General features: G+C 48.8%; 1 protein-coding gene across 5 annotated transcripts in view; it reads right to left on the bottom strand.

Moving 5' to 3' along the window:
• The window catches only part of NCKIPSD (NCK interacting protein with SH3 domain), a 58,656-nt gene extending 38,151 nt beyond the window's left edge, over positions 1 to 20,505 (bottom strand). The window contains exons 1-2 of one of the 5 annotated variants that reach the window (XM_069027680.1): positions 19,546 to 19,615; positions 4,461 to 4,559 (exon numbers count right to left, since the gene is read on the bottom strand). Coding sequence is in view for 2 of the 5 variants with exons in the window: in XM_069027678.1 (XP_068883779.1) it covers positions 19,546 to 19,716 (171 nt within the window). In the remaining 3 variants the exon portion in view is untranslated. Of the gene's footprint in view, positions 1 to 4,407; positions 4,560 to 4,618; positions 4,673 to 19,545; positions 19,775 to 20,444 lie in introns of those variants that run through there. The other 4 variants (XM_069027681.1, XM_069027678.1, XM_069027682.1 and 1 more) reach the window with 4 other exon arrangements.

Genomic DNA, 20,505 nt, shown 5'->3' with positions numbered 1-20,505 from the left:
CCTGCTGTCTGCACACCCCACCTGCCCTCCTGCACTCCCACATGAGTCCTTACCCCAAAATTCAACACAACTCCTGCTACAGCCTCCAAACACTGGCCCTGGTGCACTCCCTGGTCCCCTACTTGTAGTTCCTCCACATTCACCACCACCCCTTCCAAAAACAGCCCCTCTACAAGTTGCACCCCTTTGTGCGGCTTTCTCCCACGCTCCCCAGTTTTCCAGGCCTTCACCCACAAGGGTTTAAGCCCCTTCTCAGTCTGATAATCCCAGGGAAGATGGCAGTACAGAGCACTGAATCCTACTGAACAGCTCAACACCTCTGCCCTCTTCCAGAGGGCGCATCAGCACAGTCCACAGGAATCCACAGGCTGGAATCATAGAATGGTTTGGGTTGGAAAGGATCTTTTAAATCTTCTAGTTCCAACCCCCCACCATGAGTAGGAATGTCACTCACTAGACCAGATTGCCCAGGGTCCTGTCCAACCTGGCCTTGAACACTTCCAGGGACAGGGCATCCATAACTTCTTTGGGCAACCTTTTCCAGTGCCTCACCACTCTCCAGTTAAAGAACTGCCCCCTAACATCCAGTGTAAACCTTGCCTCTTTCAGTTTAAACCCCCCCCCCCCCCCCCGTCTACCTGCCAACGTAAAAAGTCATTGCCCATATTTTTATAAGCTTCCTTTAAGTACTGGAGGCAATGAGGTTTCCCTAAAGCCTTCTCCAGGCTAAACAACCCCACCCTCTCAGCCTGCCTCCATAGGAGAGGTGCTCCTGAGGAGCTGCTCCCTGCTGTGCAACGCCATTTATTATGGAGAGGGTGCTTTCTTTCTGATAAAACAGCATTTTCACACTAATGCAGCAGTGCTGTGACAACTGGCTTTTAGCTGCTGTGCTTTTTCCTTTTGTTTCTGTTTCCAACCCTCTATTAACAAGGCCCTGTCAAAGGGCTGGAATAAAAAAGCAGCATTAACTTGCCACTTGCACTTTATGACATTGTTGATGCCGCTCATAAATCATCTCCCTTTGTCAGCTGAACTGGGTGGGTGCATGTTGGGTGAGGGTGAAATGGCAGGGTCTTCAGCACAGGGGCAGCCTTACATTCTGGGTTTGTAGGACACCCAGCATTAGGGATCCCCTGCACTGTAGTCATAAAATTAAAAAATAGAAATCAGTATCCTGGATAGATCATGTGATTCAAAGGAATCTGCACACTCCTCAGGTTAACCAAAATGGCACTGCTTTGTTTGAGGAGGATGGATGAAAAAGCACATTGCAGGTGAAATGAGCACAGATTGCAAGGGGGCAAAAGTCAGGTTTGCCAAGGTCTCACATGAGCTCCTTATCCCTAGGACTCAAGGGATTACGTGCTCACAGCAATTCTGGGCAGTGCCTTGCTGTACTCTCCATGCAATCTAGGGAGATCAATCACTCTGCAGGACAGGGGAATCCTGCCTGCATCCAGCACTCATTCCTGCGGATGCTGGCAGCTAAGACACAGGCAAGCAGGGGTCCTGAGCAGTACATCCAGGCATCTCACACATTCACAGGCAGCCCTGGCCACGCACAGCTCTACGGCCTGCAAAGGAAAGAGGCCACAAAGCAGCAGCAAGAGAAGAGTCCTGGAGCGCAGGCAGGAGCTGGGTGTTCCAAAGTCCTGCGGAGTCCTGTGCTGCAGTCCTGCCCCATCCCATGCTCTGGGGTACAGAGATGAAACCGTGCTCATAAGCTAAGGCTCACATGAAAGCAAGGGAATGCATGAAAAGGCCATTGCTGTACAGAGGGCTGTCAGAGGAGATGTACCAAGCAAAGCCCAGGAATTCAGCTGGATTTACTGAGGCTGCACGATGGGGGTTGGCAGAACCGTGAGCAATCATTGCAGCACACGAGCTGTCATCTGTGTCCTTCACCAGGCACAGGCACAGCCATGCCAGCCACTCTGGGCAGGCAGAGAAGGTGGCAGGGACAGGGCAGTGACACGGCAGTGATGGCAGTGGAAGGCACCGGCCCTTACGGTGTGAGCACAGGGCTCTCCTCGGTCAGCATGGAGCGATGGTGCCCAGGCTGTGGCCAAGGAGCATCAACAGGAGACCACCTTCTGCCCAATGTGCCATAAAGATCAAGGAGTATTTGCTGAGGTATTGATAACACATTCCCACTGGTGCCTCACCCCAGAAAGGAATGGCTGCCACCCCCTCTATCAGATATTTCTGGTTTAATCAAACAAAATGCTGCAGCAGAGAAATGCTGGGCTCTATAAGCAGCCTGTCTCCACCAGCCTGGCTACAGCCAGAGGCAGGGGAAGAGCAGAAAATGACCCTTGGTGATCACAGCCCATACTGGCTATGGGGCACTGTATCACAGAACCAGGGGTACCACCAGCACCCCACAGGCTGCTCTGCAGGAACATGGTACTGCTCAATTAGAGTCTTGAATATCAGCCAGAAAACTGAATTTTTTCCTTCATAGCCTGGTGTAGGAGAAACACAGAAGCATCAATAAATCATTATTTCCTCGCTCCTTGCTAATAACATGAGCAAACAAAGGGTCTCCCGAGAGGCTGCTGCCAATTTCCTTCCCACCTGACGAGGACAGAGCCAGACCTCAGCAGTGCTTTGGGGTGCTTTGCACACCCCAGGGTGGTTGGGGAAGGATGCTTTTCTCAGGGCCAAAGACAAGCTTTTAAGAAGTACCCTTACAGAATGTCTTGTGGATACCTAAGCACGGCCAACACAGGGCATGGCCCTGCAGAGGCAGGAATGCATCTATCCCCATGCCTCACACTGCTCTCATGCTCATTGTCCCAGGAGCACTCTCCCCAGAGATAGCACACCTGCACAGGATGTGTCGCACAGGCTGGTGAGAGACCCGAGCAATTCAGAAGACACTTACACGTGTCTTTGTGGTACAGGCAGCACAACCTCCTCTCCTGTCCTCCGTGGGCTATCAAAAATGTTGCCTCCTCTCTTTTTGTTTTTAATCTTCCCACATGTACCACTGGTGTTGTTTAAATGCACTCACACAGAAGAACTTGCTCAACAGTCTAGAATAATCATACCTTTCAGAAAAGCATTTTCTAGACAAACAGGCTGACAGCTGCATCAGCTCAGACAGGCTGAGCCACTCTGCGTGCATGAGGCTCCCACATTTATGAAAGTGGCCCATTAACGTATGGCAGGCTTTTCTTTGCCTCTGCAGGGGGCTGTTCCAAGCAAACATAGCACTTTTTTTCTCCTCCTGCCTCCCCATTTTTTAGTGATCAAGGGCATTTGCTCTTCTGCATCTGCAGGAATCGGTGCCCTCATGCCTGCAGCTGCCTCTGCAGCCAGAGGATAGCCCAGGCAGGGCTGCTCATCTTCATCCTCATCTCATTGCCCCAGCTTTCACAACACAACAACAAAGGACAGACAAAGTTTTGTCTCCAGTGACAGCTCAGTTTTCACGCAGCTGCACTGACACGGACCACTGGTGAAATTAGTATATTTATCCCACTGGCATACACAGGCACAGGCTGGTTCTTTGTTACTCAAATCAGAGAGGAACACCACCTCTTAGGTCACATGCCCTTCACCCCCAGTCACCACCAGACTGTCTTATTCCTTCCAGATTGAAATGATCACGGCACCAATTTACAAAAATCAACTATTCTTTGTCTGCAGCGGAGTGATGTGCCAGATCAGAGTTCCCCCTTCAGGACCACACAGCTCAAACAAATGGGCTGAATTTTGGTTTTTTGCATTGCTGAGTAAAATTCAGCTCCTTTCCCTTCCTGTTTTTGCAGCTCAAACCAGAAATTTTTAGTCTCCAGGCAGCTGGCTAAGAGAGATGCATTAACTTATTCTTGCCGGCATGAAGATGTTGTGCCTGGCGGCACTTAAAAACACACAATAAAAGCGCGAGTGAAACAATGGGCAACTGCCCTGGTTACTGAGCAAATAAGATGAAAAAAGCTCCAAACAAACCTGCAGCATCTCTGACTCGCTAGCGAGAAAACAAAGACATGGCTGAGCTCTTCTGACAAAGAGGCAGCCCAGAAGGAGCCCAGGAATTCCTGCTGATCTGCTAGAGTGCGTTTCTCACGGATCGGTGTTTTTCCACTGTGCACTGACAGCAGCCGCTCCAGCGGACAGCCGGCACAAATGGGAAATGAAAAGAAAGGATAGCCAGGGAAAGGGCTTAAGCTGTGCAAATCACGCTAAAGCAAAAGCCAGAGCTCCTGGCGAAGAGATACACTAACTAGGGACAGCACAGGCACAAGAGGCATTTGGAACAAACAGAACCCTGAAGGCAGCAGAGAGATGCACAACAAGCAAACCTCAACCAATTTCTCTCCCGAGAGCATGAAGTCTTGGAGTCAGGGAGAAGGGGGCAGAGACAGGCTGAGGGACAAGAGAATGCGTGCAACACACCACTGCATGAGGTGGAAATGCTTCATCCTGGGTCTCTCCAGCCATGCTCATACCCTGTTAACTGGCCACGATGACCAGAATCGGCCACTGATTCCTTCCTCTCGTAATTTTGCACTCTCCAGTAACCAGAACACGTCTCATGCCAAAACACTCTAAGAGGATAAAAGCAGAGACAGAAATTTTTAAAAGAAAATAATCAACACATACTTACATATCTTGCTGCTCCCTGCTGCCTTAATTCTTACTGCTCTCAGTGCTTCAGGGGACTTCCCTGGCTCAGCCTGCCCCAGGTGCACAGCTGCCAGACAACAAAGCTGCCCCTCTCTTTAGGATCACCTGTTCAGCATCATTTTGGCACACAATTGTCAAGCCAAGATCTGATATGATCAACGTGGCACCTGTGCAGGGAAAATTTACATTTCTACTGATACATACATAAACCTTAAGTGTATACACATACTAGAGTTATCATCTACGCTGAAGAAGAAAACAGTAGATAGCATCTGCTTTAATGAAAACTCACGATTATGAACCAGGATGTATCAAGGTGGGAGGAAACATACTGCAGGGCAGCACTACAAGTATACCAAGACTTTTGACATATTAGCATTTAAAGTTGAAAAAAGCCCAACAAAAGGGGTTTTGCCAGACTTTGTGTAGTCTTCAGTTTGGTAGCCCAAAAAACTGCTACAGATGTCCTTTGCTCACTGAGATTCAGCACAGCTTCAAGATCCCTTGGACACAATTAGCACAGGTCTATAAGAAAGCCCCTGTATTAATTAAAAATGCAACTAATTTCTAAGTTTCCAGAGTGCTGGGAAGAGTGTAAGGTGCTAATCTCAGCCCATCTTTGTTTTGATTGAGTTGGCAAAAACATGGATGTGGGATGAATATCCAGCCACAGAAACTCTTTTTGCAGTTAATCAGGTTGGCCAAGTGCTGCCAGACAAGGAGCAAGGTCAGAGCCCAGAGGAAAGAACAAGACTGGAAAACTGTGCAAGTCCTGGCTCTTCTCCTGGCATTGAAAGAGGAAGGCTCAGTTTCCCCCCACAATCTATTTCCATAGCAGAGATTGTAGCAAAATGCCAGAAAGGTGGCAGTTATAGAAAATGTAGGATGAAAAAATTCAAATTTCTACTATGATGAAGAGAACTCTTTCCCATGCCATTCACCCCTGCCTTGGAGCACATTCTAGTACATGAGGATCACATGAGTAAAGGCTCCAGGGGTCAAGCAGGAAAAAATTGCAATTAAGTTGTCAATTCAACTGATGCCCAAAGACAGATGCAGAAGAGCCTGTATGTACATGTTAACCAAAAGGGACTTTCCTCCTGCATGCCATAGACTGGCACTGATGTAACACCTCGCAGTTGCATGTTTGAGAAAGATATAATAACTTGTGATTCACCTTGCACAGGAATTTATGATTTATCAGCTTTTCTTCCCAAATCCTCCCTATCCCATGATCAGCACTCTGGCAAGAGTCAGAAGGCAGCACACTGGAGTTATGATGTGCTTTGGGCATAAAAACGTAAAACCATGGGTAACTTATAAAGTGTCTCTTATACAGACAGAAAATGGGGGAATGGAAAATTAATTGGACCTGCTGTCTCAGTCCCAGTGAACGTGGGAAGACAGACCTGGCAACAGGCAGAGGTGTACAACCCAGGAACATCGGCCAAGCAAGAAGGAGAAGGGGCAAGGAAGGTGCACAGGTCGCTGTTCAAGAAGTGCAGAGCCTGTGGGCTTGGCACGATGATTCAAATTTGCCACACGGAGAACAAGTACCGCTTTCTGGTATCTGCTGGATGAACAGCCATATGTACTTCATTAAAGCCATTAATGAGGGAAAAGAGCTTCCATCCTCAAGGGGCAAACACAGAAAAGTCATCAGCTAGTTTTAGTCCTGGACAGTTGTAAACTGCACAAAATTGTAAACTAGACATGAATCCCCAAGGTCTTTCCAGCAGCACCAGGATCAAAGTTTCCAGGCCTGACACAGCCGAGGCTCTTTCCTGCTAAGCTGTCACTGTGAGATGAAAACCTGTCTTGCATTACCATGAGCAAACCTGAGAGAGGCCCTGAAAAGTTCTCCCCAAAGATCATTCTAGTTAGGAGGATCAAAGGCAACTTGCTGCTGCAGGATCAGTTAACAGTCTGGATAGAAAAGAATTTTTCTGTTTTGCACTCCTCATGCAGAGTAAGCATTGCTTCCTCTGCCATGAAGGGACACAGTTCCCCTGCTCACCCAAAATAAAGCCAGCAGGGCAGGATCAGAACACACTAACTCATAGAAAAAACCCAGTGTTTTCCTCTGTGATGAGCATTTCCCTTTTACTGGTGCATCCTACCTGAAACTCAACTTACCATGTCATGTGATCAGATCACATGTGCGACCTCCTCTGAAATAAAATGATCCCCAGTTCACCATATGGAAAAATCTGAGGATTTTTTACCAGGAGTAGAACTGCTCCAAGCAAACACAGAAAGGGGTTTATGCTGCCCCTCTGCTCAAAGAGAGCAGCTCCACATTCTCATGGAGCAAAACTCATTCCAAGGCAGAGGGATCACTTGCCAGCAGTACGCTTACTACCCTCCCTTCACACAACTCCTAAGCCCAAAAGATAAACCAAGGTCCTTAAGATCTTCTCCACTAACGGTGTTTCAGGCCAGGGACCCAAGAGAGCAAGCATATTTACAAGGTTTCTCCAAAGCAGGTGCCCATATAATGTTCCCACAATACAGATCTCACAAGCAACTTCTCTCCACAGCCCCCTCTGGGTCACAGGCACAAAGATTTGAAACGTCAGTATTGGGAAACCCCAGGATACCCAACCACCTTCTCCCCAGTATTTTCAAGCTGTACTGACCAGCTCCCACCAGTGTGGAGGAAACACAGCTCCTCTTTGGTGGGGACGTATTTCCCAACATGGGAATCCCAAAAAAGTTCTCCACCCAAGCAGAACAGTATGTCCAGACCCAGAAGCATTCTTCCAGCTGCCAGGATCCTTCATGACTTTAGCCTGGTACAAACTACTCATTCAGGGACTTAAACAGCGTGACAACCAGATGCCCAGGAAAAGATAAGCTTCACATGCTCATTTGCTTTCAGGTGGGCCACAGTAAAGCTAAGGCAAGAAGGAACATCCTTTGAAAGAGGATCCCCTGCCATGGGTTTTGGTAGCTGTATATTTTAACATGTTCAGAGTAGCACTATGGAACAGGGGATGTTATTCATGCTTTTGGCTCATCAGTGCCAACACAAGAATTACACAGTTAGGTGTGCCAGCTAATTATACCAAAGCCATTTAAAGACTGTTGAGAGTGCAGGTGCAGGGCAGCAAGGGAGGGGGTATCAGAGGGGCTGAAATACTCCATACATGCTGCACTGTCAAGAGGGAGATCATGCTAATTGGTCACAGACAAAATACCCAAGTGTGCACACATCCTTGTTAGCTGAGAGCTGCTTCTGCAAGCATGTCTATTCTTGGTAAAGTGGATATTTCTGCTGATGTTTCTGTTCCTGATTCTCACCAAATCCAGCAAGTCAACACAATCGAGCTTTATTGGGACAATGATAAAACTAAAGCAAATTCATACCCCAAAACCAATGAAGATGCCACTGAGATCTACAGCAGTGTCTTACACTGTTATATGTGTGATCATAAAGACAACAGCACAAGCCAAAATAAACCCCAGAAAATTGTGAACTAAAGCTCCTGCAGTTGTTTTTGATGGCAGACAGCAGAACACTATTTTTCTGTGCTGCAAAACTTCGACAGACTGACAGTTTCCATTGACCTACAAAAGTACCTTGAGAATTGCAAGTTTAGCTCTGTTTATCAAAGGAATGAGGCTAACTTACAGTTATTTCCAGATTCAGTTCAAGAACAAATTCTGGGGTTTGTTTAGTGGGCTTTCTTACCTTAAAAAAAGATTAAAGGGTTCAACTGGATTTGCTGACATTTCACCATAAGGAAGTAAGAGGTGAGTCATGGAAGAAAAGCAATACATTAGTGTCCCACACCTATCTGCAGGAGAAAACCAGCCTCTGCTTTAGCTGCAACTTATAATCCCATCTCCTTTTGCAGCTTAAAGTGGCACAGACTCCCCAAAAAACAAAAAGAAATGGGGACAGGAGGGGAATGTCCTCTTAGGACATTGTGCTTCAGGCAGCAATACAGCCATAATCCTGTTTTCCTCACTTCCTGAGGCAGTGAACCAAAAACCTGCATTTGTTAGATTGTTCATTTCCCGTGTGCAAAAGTTGCTCCAAGCTCCCATGGCTCATTACAGGATCGATTTCTTGCATCTGCTGCTTCACATGCCACATTCACCTGTGTCATCCCCCATCTCGCTCAGTAGCATCAGCGAGAGCAAACCACTGTATTTCAGGAAATCTTCCCTGCCCATATCACATGGGACAAATCCTGCAGGAATGAAGATGGCCAGGACTCAGCTCACCTCCTCCATGGAGGTCTGGAGCTGCCTAAAAGCAAGCAAAGGGTGACAGTAACTCTGAAGCTGCATGGTTTGCACAATTCATGTGCACGTTTTCTCTCTCCCTCTAAACTCTTCCAGGTCAGGGCTGATCACGCTTCACCACTCCTAACTCCCTTCAGCCCAGCTATGAGATTTGTGTGGTCCTCCACATCCAAACATTGCCAAAAGGGCATTTGTTGAGAGAACTTTTATGCTCATTCATTAACAGAATATGAATAGTACTTAAAAGTTTTTAAAGCAACCGGAGCTCAATATGATTTTGAGATCTCAAGCTTGAGAATACAGCCAGTTCACATGTGTTCATGCATGTAGAAGGCTCAGATGCTGTCCCATGTCACTGGGCAATGCTTCAAAGGCAGCCCAAGACCACAGGCAAGATGATGCTTCCCAAAAGTGGGTGTTGGAGGGGTTTCTTTCCATCTCTGATATAAAAAATTATACTGTGCAGGTCCCTTGATAACAACCTCACAATTATTTCAATGCTGCTGCTATCTTGTCATCAAGCTAATGGAAGACAGACACATGAAATCTATTTAAAAAAAAAACTAAAAGGGGTGCATTTTACAGTTTAAGTCAATTAAGGTGATTCTAGGACAAAAACTTCATTATTTAGAACTCAGCACTTCAATGGACATTGGTTTTTTGATGTCAAATGGAAAAAGTCTTCATCTATAAACACTTTGATTTGGCCAGGCTCAGGGAAGTCCCTAAGTTTCTGCAGTAAGTAGGTAATGAAATTTTATGATCATCATTCTTACTTGAGGTGCTGGGATTTCATGCAACTATTCTTTTAACATGCTAAGAATGTGGGCTTTCCTGATACTTGAGCTTCTCCCCAAATATTCCCCAGGGATAGCTAAGCCTGAACACAGATGGAAAGGGCCCACGGACCAGCTTTCTGGCAGGTCGCTTGGATGCAAATCATTGTTCATACCATGGTCAGGCCATCCCCCTGCAAACAGACATCCTTTACTCAGGAAAAGGAAAAACGGAATCTGGAAAGGCACAGAATTCATTGAGTTTACACAAAAAGGAATTGTCACCACATCAGATTCAGAGGCCACGGAGGTTTGCATTTGTCTGCTCAGTGGAGAGATTAAACTTGATGTCTCTAGGCAGCCATCTGTTTTCCACAGGAGCTGCCCTGGTTCTCATTGCAGCACATGGACACTGACTAAACTCGGCTGACAGAGAGCCCTCCACCCCAAAAACCTGTCCAACTACTTCCATCCCCCAGATGGGAGTGGGTGAAAAGCACCTGTGTGGTCCATCAAGGCTTTCTTCCCACCTCCAGAGAAAGAGGATGAAACTCAGAGGCTGAGCTCAGCCTCCTGGCCACTGAGCTCAAGAGCAGTGGAGGGGGAGCAGGCAGCAGGAACAGTGGGAAGTGACACCCCAGCTACATTAGCAGCTATGGAGGTATGGCCCCAGGCACAAACCCCATGGACAGGCATTCAAGACTGTTTCATCAAGACATCCCAGCAATTCCCGTCTCCTTGTGGGTGAGTGTCTATTTTTGCAGCTCTTGCCTCATCTTATTCTTCAACCCTTTGTTTTTTATTCAGTATAATAGAAGGTTTGGAGCTGGGGCCTGCCCTCAGGTTTCCATACTGCAAGGCACTGTCCCTACACGTACTACAAAAACCCCCAAGAAATAATTAGCAGTTATTACTTAGAAAAGATCTAATCTGAACTTGAAACTAGTGATTTAGCAAGAAACGACCCACAGCCTGGAATTATCTAGCATGCCTAGTCCAACAGCTTGATTTATTTTTTAAATTTTTTAATTATAACTCTTGAGCAGCTGAACAAACTAAAATATCAGCCTATGGTGGCACTTCCAGATCACAGAGAAAATCAACACCTTGCAGACCACTTTCACACACACCACCCCAACCTGAGCAGGCAAGGGGGACAAAGCAGCACAGATGGGACCCCCCCCATTGGCATGACAGGAGATTCCTATTCAAAAGCACATCCCACTAGCATGAAAGGCAGCCTGAGTCAGAGGAATGGGCTCACTACACTTGGAGCTGGGTGACACTGCCCTTTTAGCTGGTCCAGATGGACAGGAGGAAGGACACGGGCTTCACAAGAAGCAAGCAGCTTCCAAGGAGGAAAGGAGTGACAACTTCTTCTAAACAACTTCAACAGGCAAGCAAATAACCAGGAAAAACAAACCCGTGGACTTCCCACCTCACTCTAAAAAGCACACCCTGACAAAAATCTTACTTCCCCTTCTTGCCTAAGCCTCATGCTAAAAGAGGACAAGTTTTAGTTCTTTGCTCCCTTGCAAGGGAAGCAAACAGCTCTGGCATGCAAGCTCTGCATTGCAGGGCATGAACAGATGATCTCACAGGAAGCTGAGCCTCCTCTCCCAAGGTGGTGAGTTTTGTCTTTTGGACAACTCTATTTGCCTGTTAGCACTGAAGGAGCTTTGCCCAGAAGAGTGCTCAGTATTCCTGTGGTAAGAATGCGATGGGGGCCGAAGGGGAGCAGAGACAAACAGATGTAGTCATGAATCGTGCCCTCTGTTGCACTTCTCACATGACAAGCTTCAAAACCCTGGTTTTAAAATCAAAGGGTTTGCCATGTGATAAAGTCAAGACAAATTAGGTTTGACAAGACCCTCTCTTAAAGGTCAAAATTTTATTTGTGAGCCACTGGCCGGGGAAGCAAAGTGATGCTTCTCCAGAAGCAGGACCAGGACCCACAATTCCTGCTGCAACTCAGACCTGAGGCAATGAGGTCACTCAGGGTCCACAGAAAGCATTTCCAGTGGATTGCCATTTCAAATGACAACTTTTTCTCTAAATACAACAAGCATTTTTCAGATCCAGATGCCAACTCACAGAAAAAGCACGAACTGGGGTCCTCCAAGAGGGCCAGCACCCACTTCTCTCTGGAGAGTGTCAGCCCTGGAAACAAGTCCTCCTTCCCACCAGAAGCTGGCACCCATCACACAGCAGTCTGCACACACAGCAACAGCAACTCTGGGAGGCAGCCATCACCAGCCCTGCAGGACCAACTGATTCCCCAGTCCAACAACAAACACTTCCAGCCCTCACAGCCCCTGCAAGTCTGCACACAAATACACTTCTTTAGTGAAATAAATTTAGCCAACTCTTACTGATATGGCCAAGATGAAAGCCTCAATTTAAGGCTTTGTCTCGGGAAGAAATACAATGCACATGTATTTTAATTTAAAAATCTCTGCACACAGAGCTCTGTTAGAACCTGTGGCTTGTAAAATTTTGGTTATGGCAGTGGCCATGTAGAATGTTAGTATCTGTGAAGTCTAATTTTCTTGCAGACCATCTAATGCTAGAGTTGCTTACTAAGGCTGCTTGTATTTCCCTCCTTATAAAACCCTTCTGGAATTCATCCTTCTTCCAATACCCAGGCTGACAGCTCACACCATGAATACATAATCGTGTCTGGGAATAACCAAGTTTAAATTGTTCATGAAGGGAGTAAATCTGGGATGCACTTATAAATTCTGTTTGTTTTTATGTACACCTGAACTACAAAATGAACAAAATAGAAAGGAGGCTGCTTCTGTTCCAGAACCAGAGCTCTCCTCAACAGACAGGTTCAGCTGTTTTCTATGTTTCAACCACTGACAGATGTAAATACCCACTTTACACCATGGGATTTGACCTCCCCCATGGGCATTAATGTGCCCAAGGCCTTGCAAGGGATCTTCTTAGGTCAGCCAGTGACCATGACATAGTCTGCTTTTGTCAAAGCCTTTCCTAGTTTACAGGTTGTTCCAAGCATGGAGGTTACTCTTCCTTGCAAGGAAGAGGACTCTTCACATCATTTTCCCATCATCACTAACAGAGCCCATTTTTCTCCAAGGACAAGCAGCATGAATTCCTCCCCGCTCTTCAGTGTCTTGCTCCCTCTGTACTTCACACAGAGCAACAATCACAAGAAAATCAATTTCCATGAACCTTCTAGTTTATTGGTTTCATATTTCTTTCAATACAAATCTCTCCTCCTCTGTTTTTTTTCTGATGAGATGCTGGAAATCCTCAAAGGAAACACAAGAGTGGGACTGTGAGAAGTGATGCAGAAGCACAAACACAGAGCAGGATGCTCCTAGTTCAAAGATGGCAGTTCTTTGCTGTGCAATAAGAAGCTCATCATCATCCAGATGCAAACAAGAAAAGAAAGTCTAGCCATCTTCTTCTGATGAAAAGCATTCAAAAATCATACAGTAGGCAAAAAAAAATTTACAGATTTGATCAGTAAAATTGCAAGGTAACAGCAGGTGATCACCTGTGCAACACTGTGAAATACTCACAGCCCAGCACTAGAAAGCAGGGGTGCAAATGACCTGGCAGACACTGTGACCCTGCAGGGAAGCTGGGAACCAATCTGTGTCTGTCTGCTCTGGCCAAGAGCCTCTCTGAAGGCTGAGAAGAAAATGGCACACTTCTTTCCAGTCTGCCCCCTCACTTTGCCCTTCCTCCAAGGTAAATAGAGCTGCAGTCACATTGCTCAGGAGTGGACATGGACTCTCAGACACATCCCTACTGCCTGCTCACTTCCAACCAAAGCAGCCTTCATGTTGTTCAACCCTGAAACAGGCTTAATATTTCCAGCCCACTGGAGCCATCCATGCATCCACCAGTGTCACTCCACCCATGATGACACAGGAGAGATAAGACCACGCCACCAATGCTGCTCATACATGGGTGTCCAGGCCACAAAGGCAAATTTTATCTGATATCAAAAAAACTAATTATTTTTAATTGGAGTAAAAGTGAGAAGAACATGTCTTCACAGCCAAGGCTAAAGATCATTACTGCAGCTCTACTTTAATCATTCTGGACCATGAAAGATTGTAGAACTTCTGGCTAAAATTTCAAGTGTTTAGCTACAGTAATTAGAAATGGTTATAATTCCCCTGACTGTGTAATTTAGTCTCAAGAATAAAACTTCATCTCAAAGCACGAGCAGCTCTGACACAACAGCATCTCTGCTACGGTGAGAGCCCAGAGAAAAATGCTTCATTCTTTCACTTTCTTGCATGTGTCAAGAAATGCAGCCTCAGCTGCAAAGCGTACCAGCTGCTTATTCTCCAAAATAAAACTTTATTTTTAGCCTAAGCACTTACTCAGGATCTGTGTGAGTATTGCGATTAAGCTCTCACGCCCATTGAAAGCTCTGTCAAACCTGCAGCAGATGACAAATAATGCTGCAGGCTCCAGCACAGGGGACAGTCTGTACAGTATCTGTACAATCATCACCTGTTCAGGAACAATGAGAGCAACTCTGCCAAGGGTCAGGAGCACCAAGTTTAAAGATGGATTTTATGTAGATGGAGGGAGAGACTCTTACAGCAAACAATTGCCAAAGCTCAGTTTCCAGAAAGCCTAGAGAGGTTGTAGTATCTCCCTCTCTGGAGACATTCAAAACCCACCTGGATACATTCTTGTGTCACATGCTCCAGGTGGCCCTGGAGCATGGCAGGGAGTTGGACTGGATGATCTCCAGACGTCCCTTCCAACCCAAACCATTCTGTTACTGACAACGTACAACCAACTGGGGAGTTGTAACTAGATGCTCTTTGAAGTCCCTCCCAACCCAAGCTATTCTGTGATTCTATCTGTGTTCCTCCACCATCATTGTCTCCATGGTAGTGTGGAAGGTTTGACAGTACCTGAGCTGCCACAGTGATCCTACACAGCACCAGCCTCGGCACGTGCTGTTCCATCCCCGAACCAATGCACGTGCGATCCTGGCAGAGAAGCAACACCATTAGAAACAAGGAGTTTTCCAGCAAGCCAGTGAACTGAATTAACTGAGAGTGGGGCTGACAAGAGCAAAAGCGGCTCAGGGAAGGCTGGACAGCAAGGCTGGGTGTAGGATGTGGGATCAGGCTGGAGGAGTGGCCACGAGCTGTCAGACCCACACTCTGAGCCCTGACATGCCCTGGTCTGCAAGGAAAGGCGGCTCCTACAGTACCTCACTCTGCACCACACAGTTCCACTCCTGAACCCTGGTCAATGCTACAACAAAAAACAGGACAGAACGGTTTGGGCAAACAGAGTGCTCAAATTTCACTCCATCACAGAAACCTCTCTTTGCAGCTGGGGAGGTGACACACTCCTGTGCCTGCCTGGCCAGGACTACCTGTACTCTGCCGCTATGCACTTGCTCGTGCTGCAGGAGAATTTTAAGTTGTTGCTAGGCTGCACAAAGCAGTCTCTTATTTTTATCACATGCCTGTTTATTCTTGTAGAAAAAGATACTGCAAACAGCAATCCAAGGCATCCTCAAAATGCTTGTTATACTCTTTGCTTCACTCCATGTTCTCACCAGACAGTCCAAAGCTTCTTGGCCATCAGCATACACACCTTTGCACCCAGACCGACCTTTTCTTGCTCCTCCAGAGATACTATGTGAAAGTGTGAACAGATTCAAAATCCACATTACAAACAATTCTTCAGTTATTCAAAATAAATTTAAGGTAATTTTGAAAAGATTATTAATTGTCATTTCAAAGCTATTTCCTAATGGCTTAATACAGCTGAGCAGCTGATTTGTAGCAGCCAGCAGGCTAAACCATTCCCACTTCATCAGGAAACATCCCCCTGCGACTTAGCACTTATTTTTGCACCCCTGACATTTACCGATACAGCATTTTAAAGCTGCCATTCCCCTCCTCGGCATGTAATGTTAACACTTCCATTGACAGGGCATGCAGCCTGGGTCAGTGCAGACATGAGACTAGACAGGATCCGTCATGGTGCCTGGTGAAGCTGAGAGCTGAAGCAGCCCTGCTTCTCCTGGACGTGGGGCCCACAGCAGAAGCAAACCACCACAGCCAGCCCCTGCCCTGCCAAGAGCAGACCAGATCAGCTTTCCTGACAGGCCAAGTGTCACCCACAGCTCAGCATCCTCCAGGACAACCACTCATTCTGTGCTCCTGGTGCTGCTGTGCTACAGCCTGAAATCTCCATCCAGAGCTGGAGTAACTCCACACTCCCATAACAAAATCCCATGTTCCGTCATAATAATAGCAACATACGGCTATTTATCCCACAGAAAGGAACGTTATTATTTGTTAGACTAGGCATTTGTCCCTTCCTGACACTGAGTGAACCTCCTGTACCTAAGCAAGCTTTCCAAATTGAATCTTTTACAGCTGCACATAAAGCTTTGAAAAGCCTGTCTTCTGGAGTGACTGACTGACTCCAGAGGACACCCTAAACTCCATTTTAATATCCACATTTTTCTGCCACTCATATATCACTTAAGCATCAGCACACAGCTGGAGACAAAAGACCAACCTCATGCTGATGGGCACCTTGCTGTTCAATAGGGAAGCCTGGCACTTGAGATGACAGCTTTGCTGCAGCAGTATTCACCTGGCATTCGATATTAGCACATTTCTTGCTCCACCAGTAGCTGGAGGCAATTACCCTTGTGCTGTCACTGGCACAGTGCTAGGTACATGTTTTCACTTGTCTGGCAGCAGCCACCCACACCCCCCACGTACACAACTTTGCTGGGCACTGTCATGCCTGCTGGCATCGTGGCCACCTGAGATCTCCACCATGGGCATGCAGAGCCAGAGCTAAGCCACATGTGAGGCCAGTGTTTCAACAAGCAACTCACTCTGTGTGTGGTCCACAAGCTGCCCCATTCAGCAGCACAGCCCAATCCTCCCCTCTCACTGCTTGATGGCCTCAGCATCTATCCCCAGAATGGCACTTGGCTTGACATGACTCTTAATAACCCAAACAGGAGGTAAAAGAGAACTACAGAAGAGTAAAATCAGCAGGAATATCAGCTGAAGTTGGGCGTTTCTAATTGACTCAAATTAACTTCACATCACACACACCTTCTGGTGCTCTGGCTGGGCCCCAACTTGTTTCTTAGGGGCATTCTAGGAAGGATTTGTTGGTGGAGCTTTTACCCCCCCACTACAACTAACTCTCCTTTAACAGCAATGCTGAGCCACAAGGATTTCAGTACAAAATTCTGCAAAGACATTAGACAAAAATAAGCATTCAATAATAACTGGGAATTATTTTTTCTTCTAGAGAATTCACGGCATCAATATCCCATATATATGAAAGCTGAGAAAAAATACTCCTGAAGCTCAAGAGGAGCTCAGAAGAAAACTAATGCTCCTAATAGTGCACAGCAGCAACAGCAGCCCAAACCTCCACCATGAGCATCCTCTCAGCAGATTGCTGCAAGGGGCTGTGACTGTTCTCCAACCTATTGCTCACCTGGAACCTGACTGCACTGCTAAGGAAGGCCAAGCTTACCTTTACAATGGTGACTCCTGTTGGCCACCCTCTCTCCCTGCTAACAGTAATCATTAGTGGTGTTTATTCCCTATTGTGATTGAGGCAGCATTAATTGCCTCCCAAAGCACTGTCACTAATTGGTCTCAGGGCCCTTATTAAACCAAAACTGGGTGACAAATTGTTTGCACTCCTCCTGGACATTGAGCAAACAGTCTCAAGCACACTCTGAGTGAGCAGATGCTTTCTGCCATGAATAAACACACGTTTTGACATCACATCAGCTCTTCAGAGCTGGCAGGATGCAACAGCAGAAAGTCAGTCACAGAGGATGACTGCAACTGCAGAGCAGCAAATTATATCCTGCTGCTTCACACATCATCAACAAGTCCAGGTGCTGGAAATTTAATGGCCAAACACAGATGAGCAGATGCAGGGAAGACTCTCTGTTTCCTGCAACAAGGTCTAAAAGGCATTTGGGAAAGTTACAGCTGAACTAGAGGGAATGCTCACAAAGTCACCAGCAATGCTGCTTTAATATCAGTGCATTACTAACATGTCAGGAACTGGCCTGGCAGGCTGCAAGCTGTGTTGAGGCCGTAGCAAAATATAATGTTAGAAATTAATGTAAAGTCATAGAATAAATACTTTTCCTGTAAGATTTTGAAATGTATACTAGCAAGGTACCTGCAAGAAAAACTGGTATGAGTGAGCATCCTAGGAGAAGGCTCCTGCATCCACAGCAGCGAGAAGACGTCATGCCACACAAGCAAATGAAGCAAGAGACTGCAGAGAGGAAACTCATGAGCAGCAACCTGGAGGTATGCCACTGTGGGGTTTTAAAATCTAGCAGTTAATAAGGTCTTTGCTCTGTAACTAAATAGCTCCTGTAAATAGCTTAAGGGCTTACTGATACACAAGATGTCCCCTCCCGTCAGGCCAGGCTGCAGAAGAGCCCCAGCCTCACAGGATGGACGGACCAAGTGGCCATCAGAGGGACCTGGTGTTGCCCAAACACACATACACACTCTCCTGTAAATGCTTGTCTCACTGGAGTGTTCTGCAAAGCCCACACCCACGCTTACTTGCAGCCTGAGTTACTGCTAATCAGAAATTCAATGGCATCTGAAGGAGCAGCAGCAGAACATTAAAATAAAGGGGATTGTCACCATTTTCAGACAGACTCTAAAAGGCCCATTTGTAACATTCACATGGATTTCTGTGCAGTTACCCATTCACTGATGCAAAGAATCTTCAGCATCCAGATCACACAGCTATCCCGAGGCCCAAAAGTATAAAAACCCCCATGAATTAGTTCCATATGAAACCCCTGTTTTAACTTCAAAAGCCATGTTTTCCCTCAGAAGCCTCCACTAAGCAACCCCCGCACTGTACAAGCCACATTCAGCCTCTTTCCCATTACACCTGTATGGGCACAATCCTCACACCCTAGCAGCCAAAAGCTGTACTTCATCCTCTGACCCCAGCTAGGGCCACAGCAGGTGCTCAGAGCTTCTCTAATTCCCAGTATCACCAACTTGGCTGAAAGTGCTGCCATCACAGGCAGCTGCCGAGGCTTCTCCCAGCCCCAGGAGAGCAGGGCTGTGCTGTGGGTGTCATGATGTGTTGGTGGAAGGAGGACAACCAGCCCTCCCTGTCCTCCCAGTGTGGGGGTACCTCACACACAGAGCCCCCAGGCTGAACAGCCAGCACAGAGATGGCTACAGAAGTGCCGCTAACTTACACCAACGACGGCTGCTGGCCGGGAGATTCCAGGTTACCTGTAACCATGTTCACTTCAGGGAGGAGAATCCCCCTCAGCATCTCCCAGGGATTTTCCTATCGTCCTCTCCCAGTTGTGCAGGAGTGAACAGCCCAGCAGACTTTCAGGCCGTGGGCTCCTGCCCTGGAGATGGCACCCTGGGGATCCATACCCAGCCCCTTTCCTCCGGGTGAGCCTGCTGAGCTCTCACTTTGTCCCTGACCCGCAGGGCTGGTGCTCCCCAAACCTGACACCACAGGAGACATCTCCTGCCTCCCTGCAACCTCTGAATTCCCATCCCAGTGTCCCAGACTGTTCCCGCCTGCCGAAGACACTGCAGAAACGGCCACAGAAACCGCACACCCGTTTCGCCAGCCGGGCCAGCGGCTCCCAGAGGGGACACGCGAGGGACCGTAAGCAGCTGGGACCGGGCTGCTCAGAGCAGGGGGCAGCTGCTCCGAGCACCGGGCTGTGCTCTGACACCGCCCCGGCAAAAACCCAGCCTGGGACCGCCAGGAACGCCCCGCTGCCTGCGAGGGGCCAGGGCAGAGCCGCCCAGCCCCGGGACCCCCGGCAGAGCCGCCCCCGCCCGGCCCGGCCCACCTGCAGCCGCTGGAGGTAGGAGGCCGGCGCGTAGCCCGTCTCGCCGGAGCCGGCGCGGGTGACGAGCCACCAGTGCTGGTTGCTGCGCTCCAGCAGCAGGAAGGTCTCTCCGGCAGCGAAGGGCAGCGAGTTGGGCTCGGCCGAGCGGAAGCTGTACAGGGCCCGGTACATGACGGCGACGGCGGCACCGGCACCGGCACCGGCGGCACCTCCGCCCGCCCGGCCCGGCCCCGCCAGCCCCGCCCCCGCGTCCCGGCCGCGCCCCGCCCCCGCACGGTACCGCCCCCTGGCGGCACGGCGGCGCCGCTCCCCCCGCCCCGCCCGGCCGGCCCCGCCCCCTGCCCCGTGCCGTCCGGTACGCCGGCAGGGGGCGCCAGCGGCTCGCGCAGCGCCGCTGAGGAGGCGGCGACGGGACCGGTCCCGGCACTGACCCCCGGCACTGACCCCCGGCACTGACCCCCGGCACTGACCCACGGGACTGACCCCCGACACCGGCACCCGGCACTGACCCCCGGCACTGACCCCCGGCACTGACCCACGGGACTGACCCCCGACACCGGCACCCGGCACTGACCCCCGGCACTGACCCCCGGCACTGACCCCCGGGACCGACCCCCGGGACCGACCCCCGACACCGGCACCCGGCACTGACCCCCGGCACTGACCCCCGGCACTGACCCCCGGGACTGACCCCCGACACCGGCACCCGGCACTGACCCATGGGACCGACCCCCGGCACTGACCCCCGGGACTGACCCCCGGCACTGACCCCCGGCACTGACCCACGGGACCGACTCCCGACACCGGCACCCGGGCACTGCCCCCGGCACCGACCCCCGGCAGCGGCGCCCGGGCACTGCCGCCGGGACTGACCCCCGAGAGTGACCCCCGGCACTGACCCCGACGGGCCGTTGTCAGGATGCATTGAGCACGGACGCTTCCCCGGCACCGACCCATTTG

This window comes from Aphelocoma coerulescens, chromosome 12 (genome assembly GCF_041296385.1).
Source record: "Aphelocoma coerulescens isolate FSJ_1873_10779 chromosome 12, UR_Acoe_1.0, whole genome shotgun sequence".
Taxonomy (NCBI): Eukaryota; Metazoa; Chordata; class Aves; order Passeriformes; family Corvidae; genus Aphelocoma; species Aphelocoma coerulescens.
This window is presented reverse-complemented; position numbering and strand designations above follow the sequence as displayed.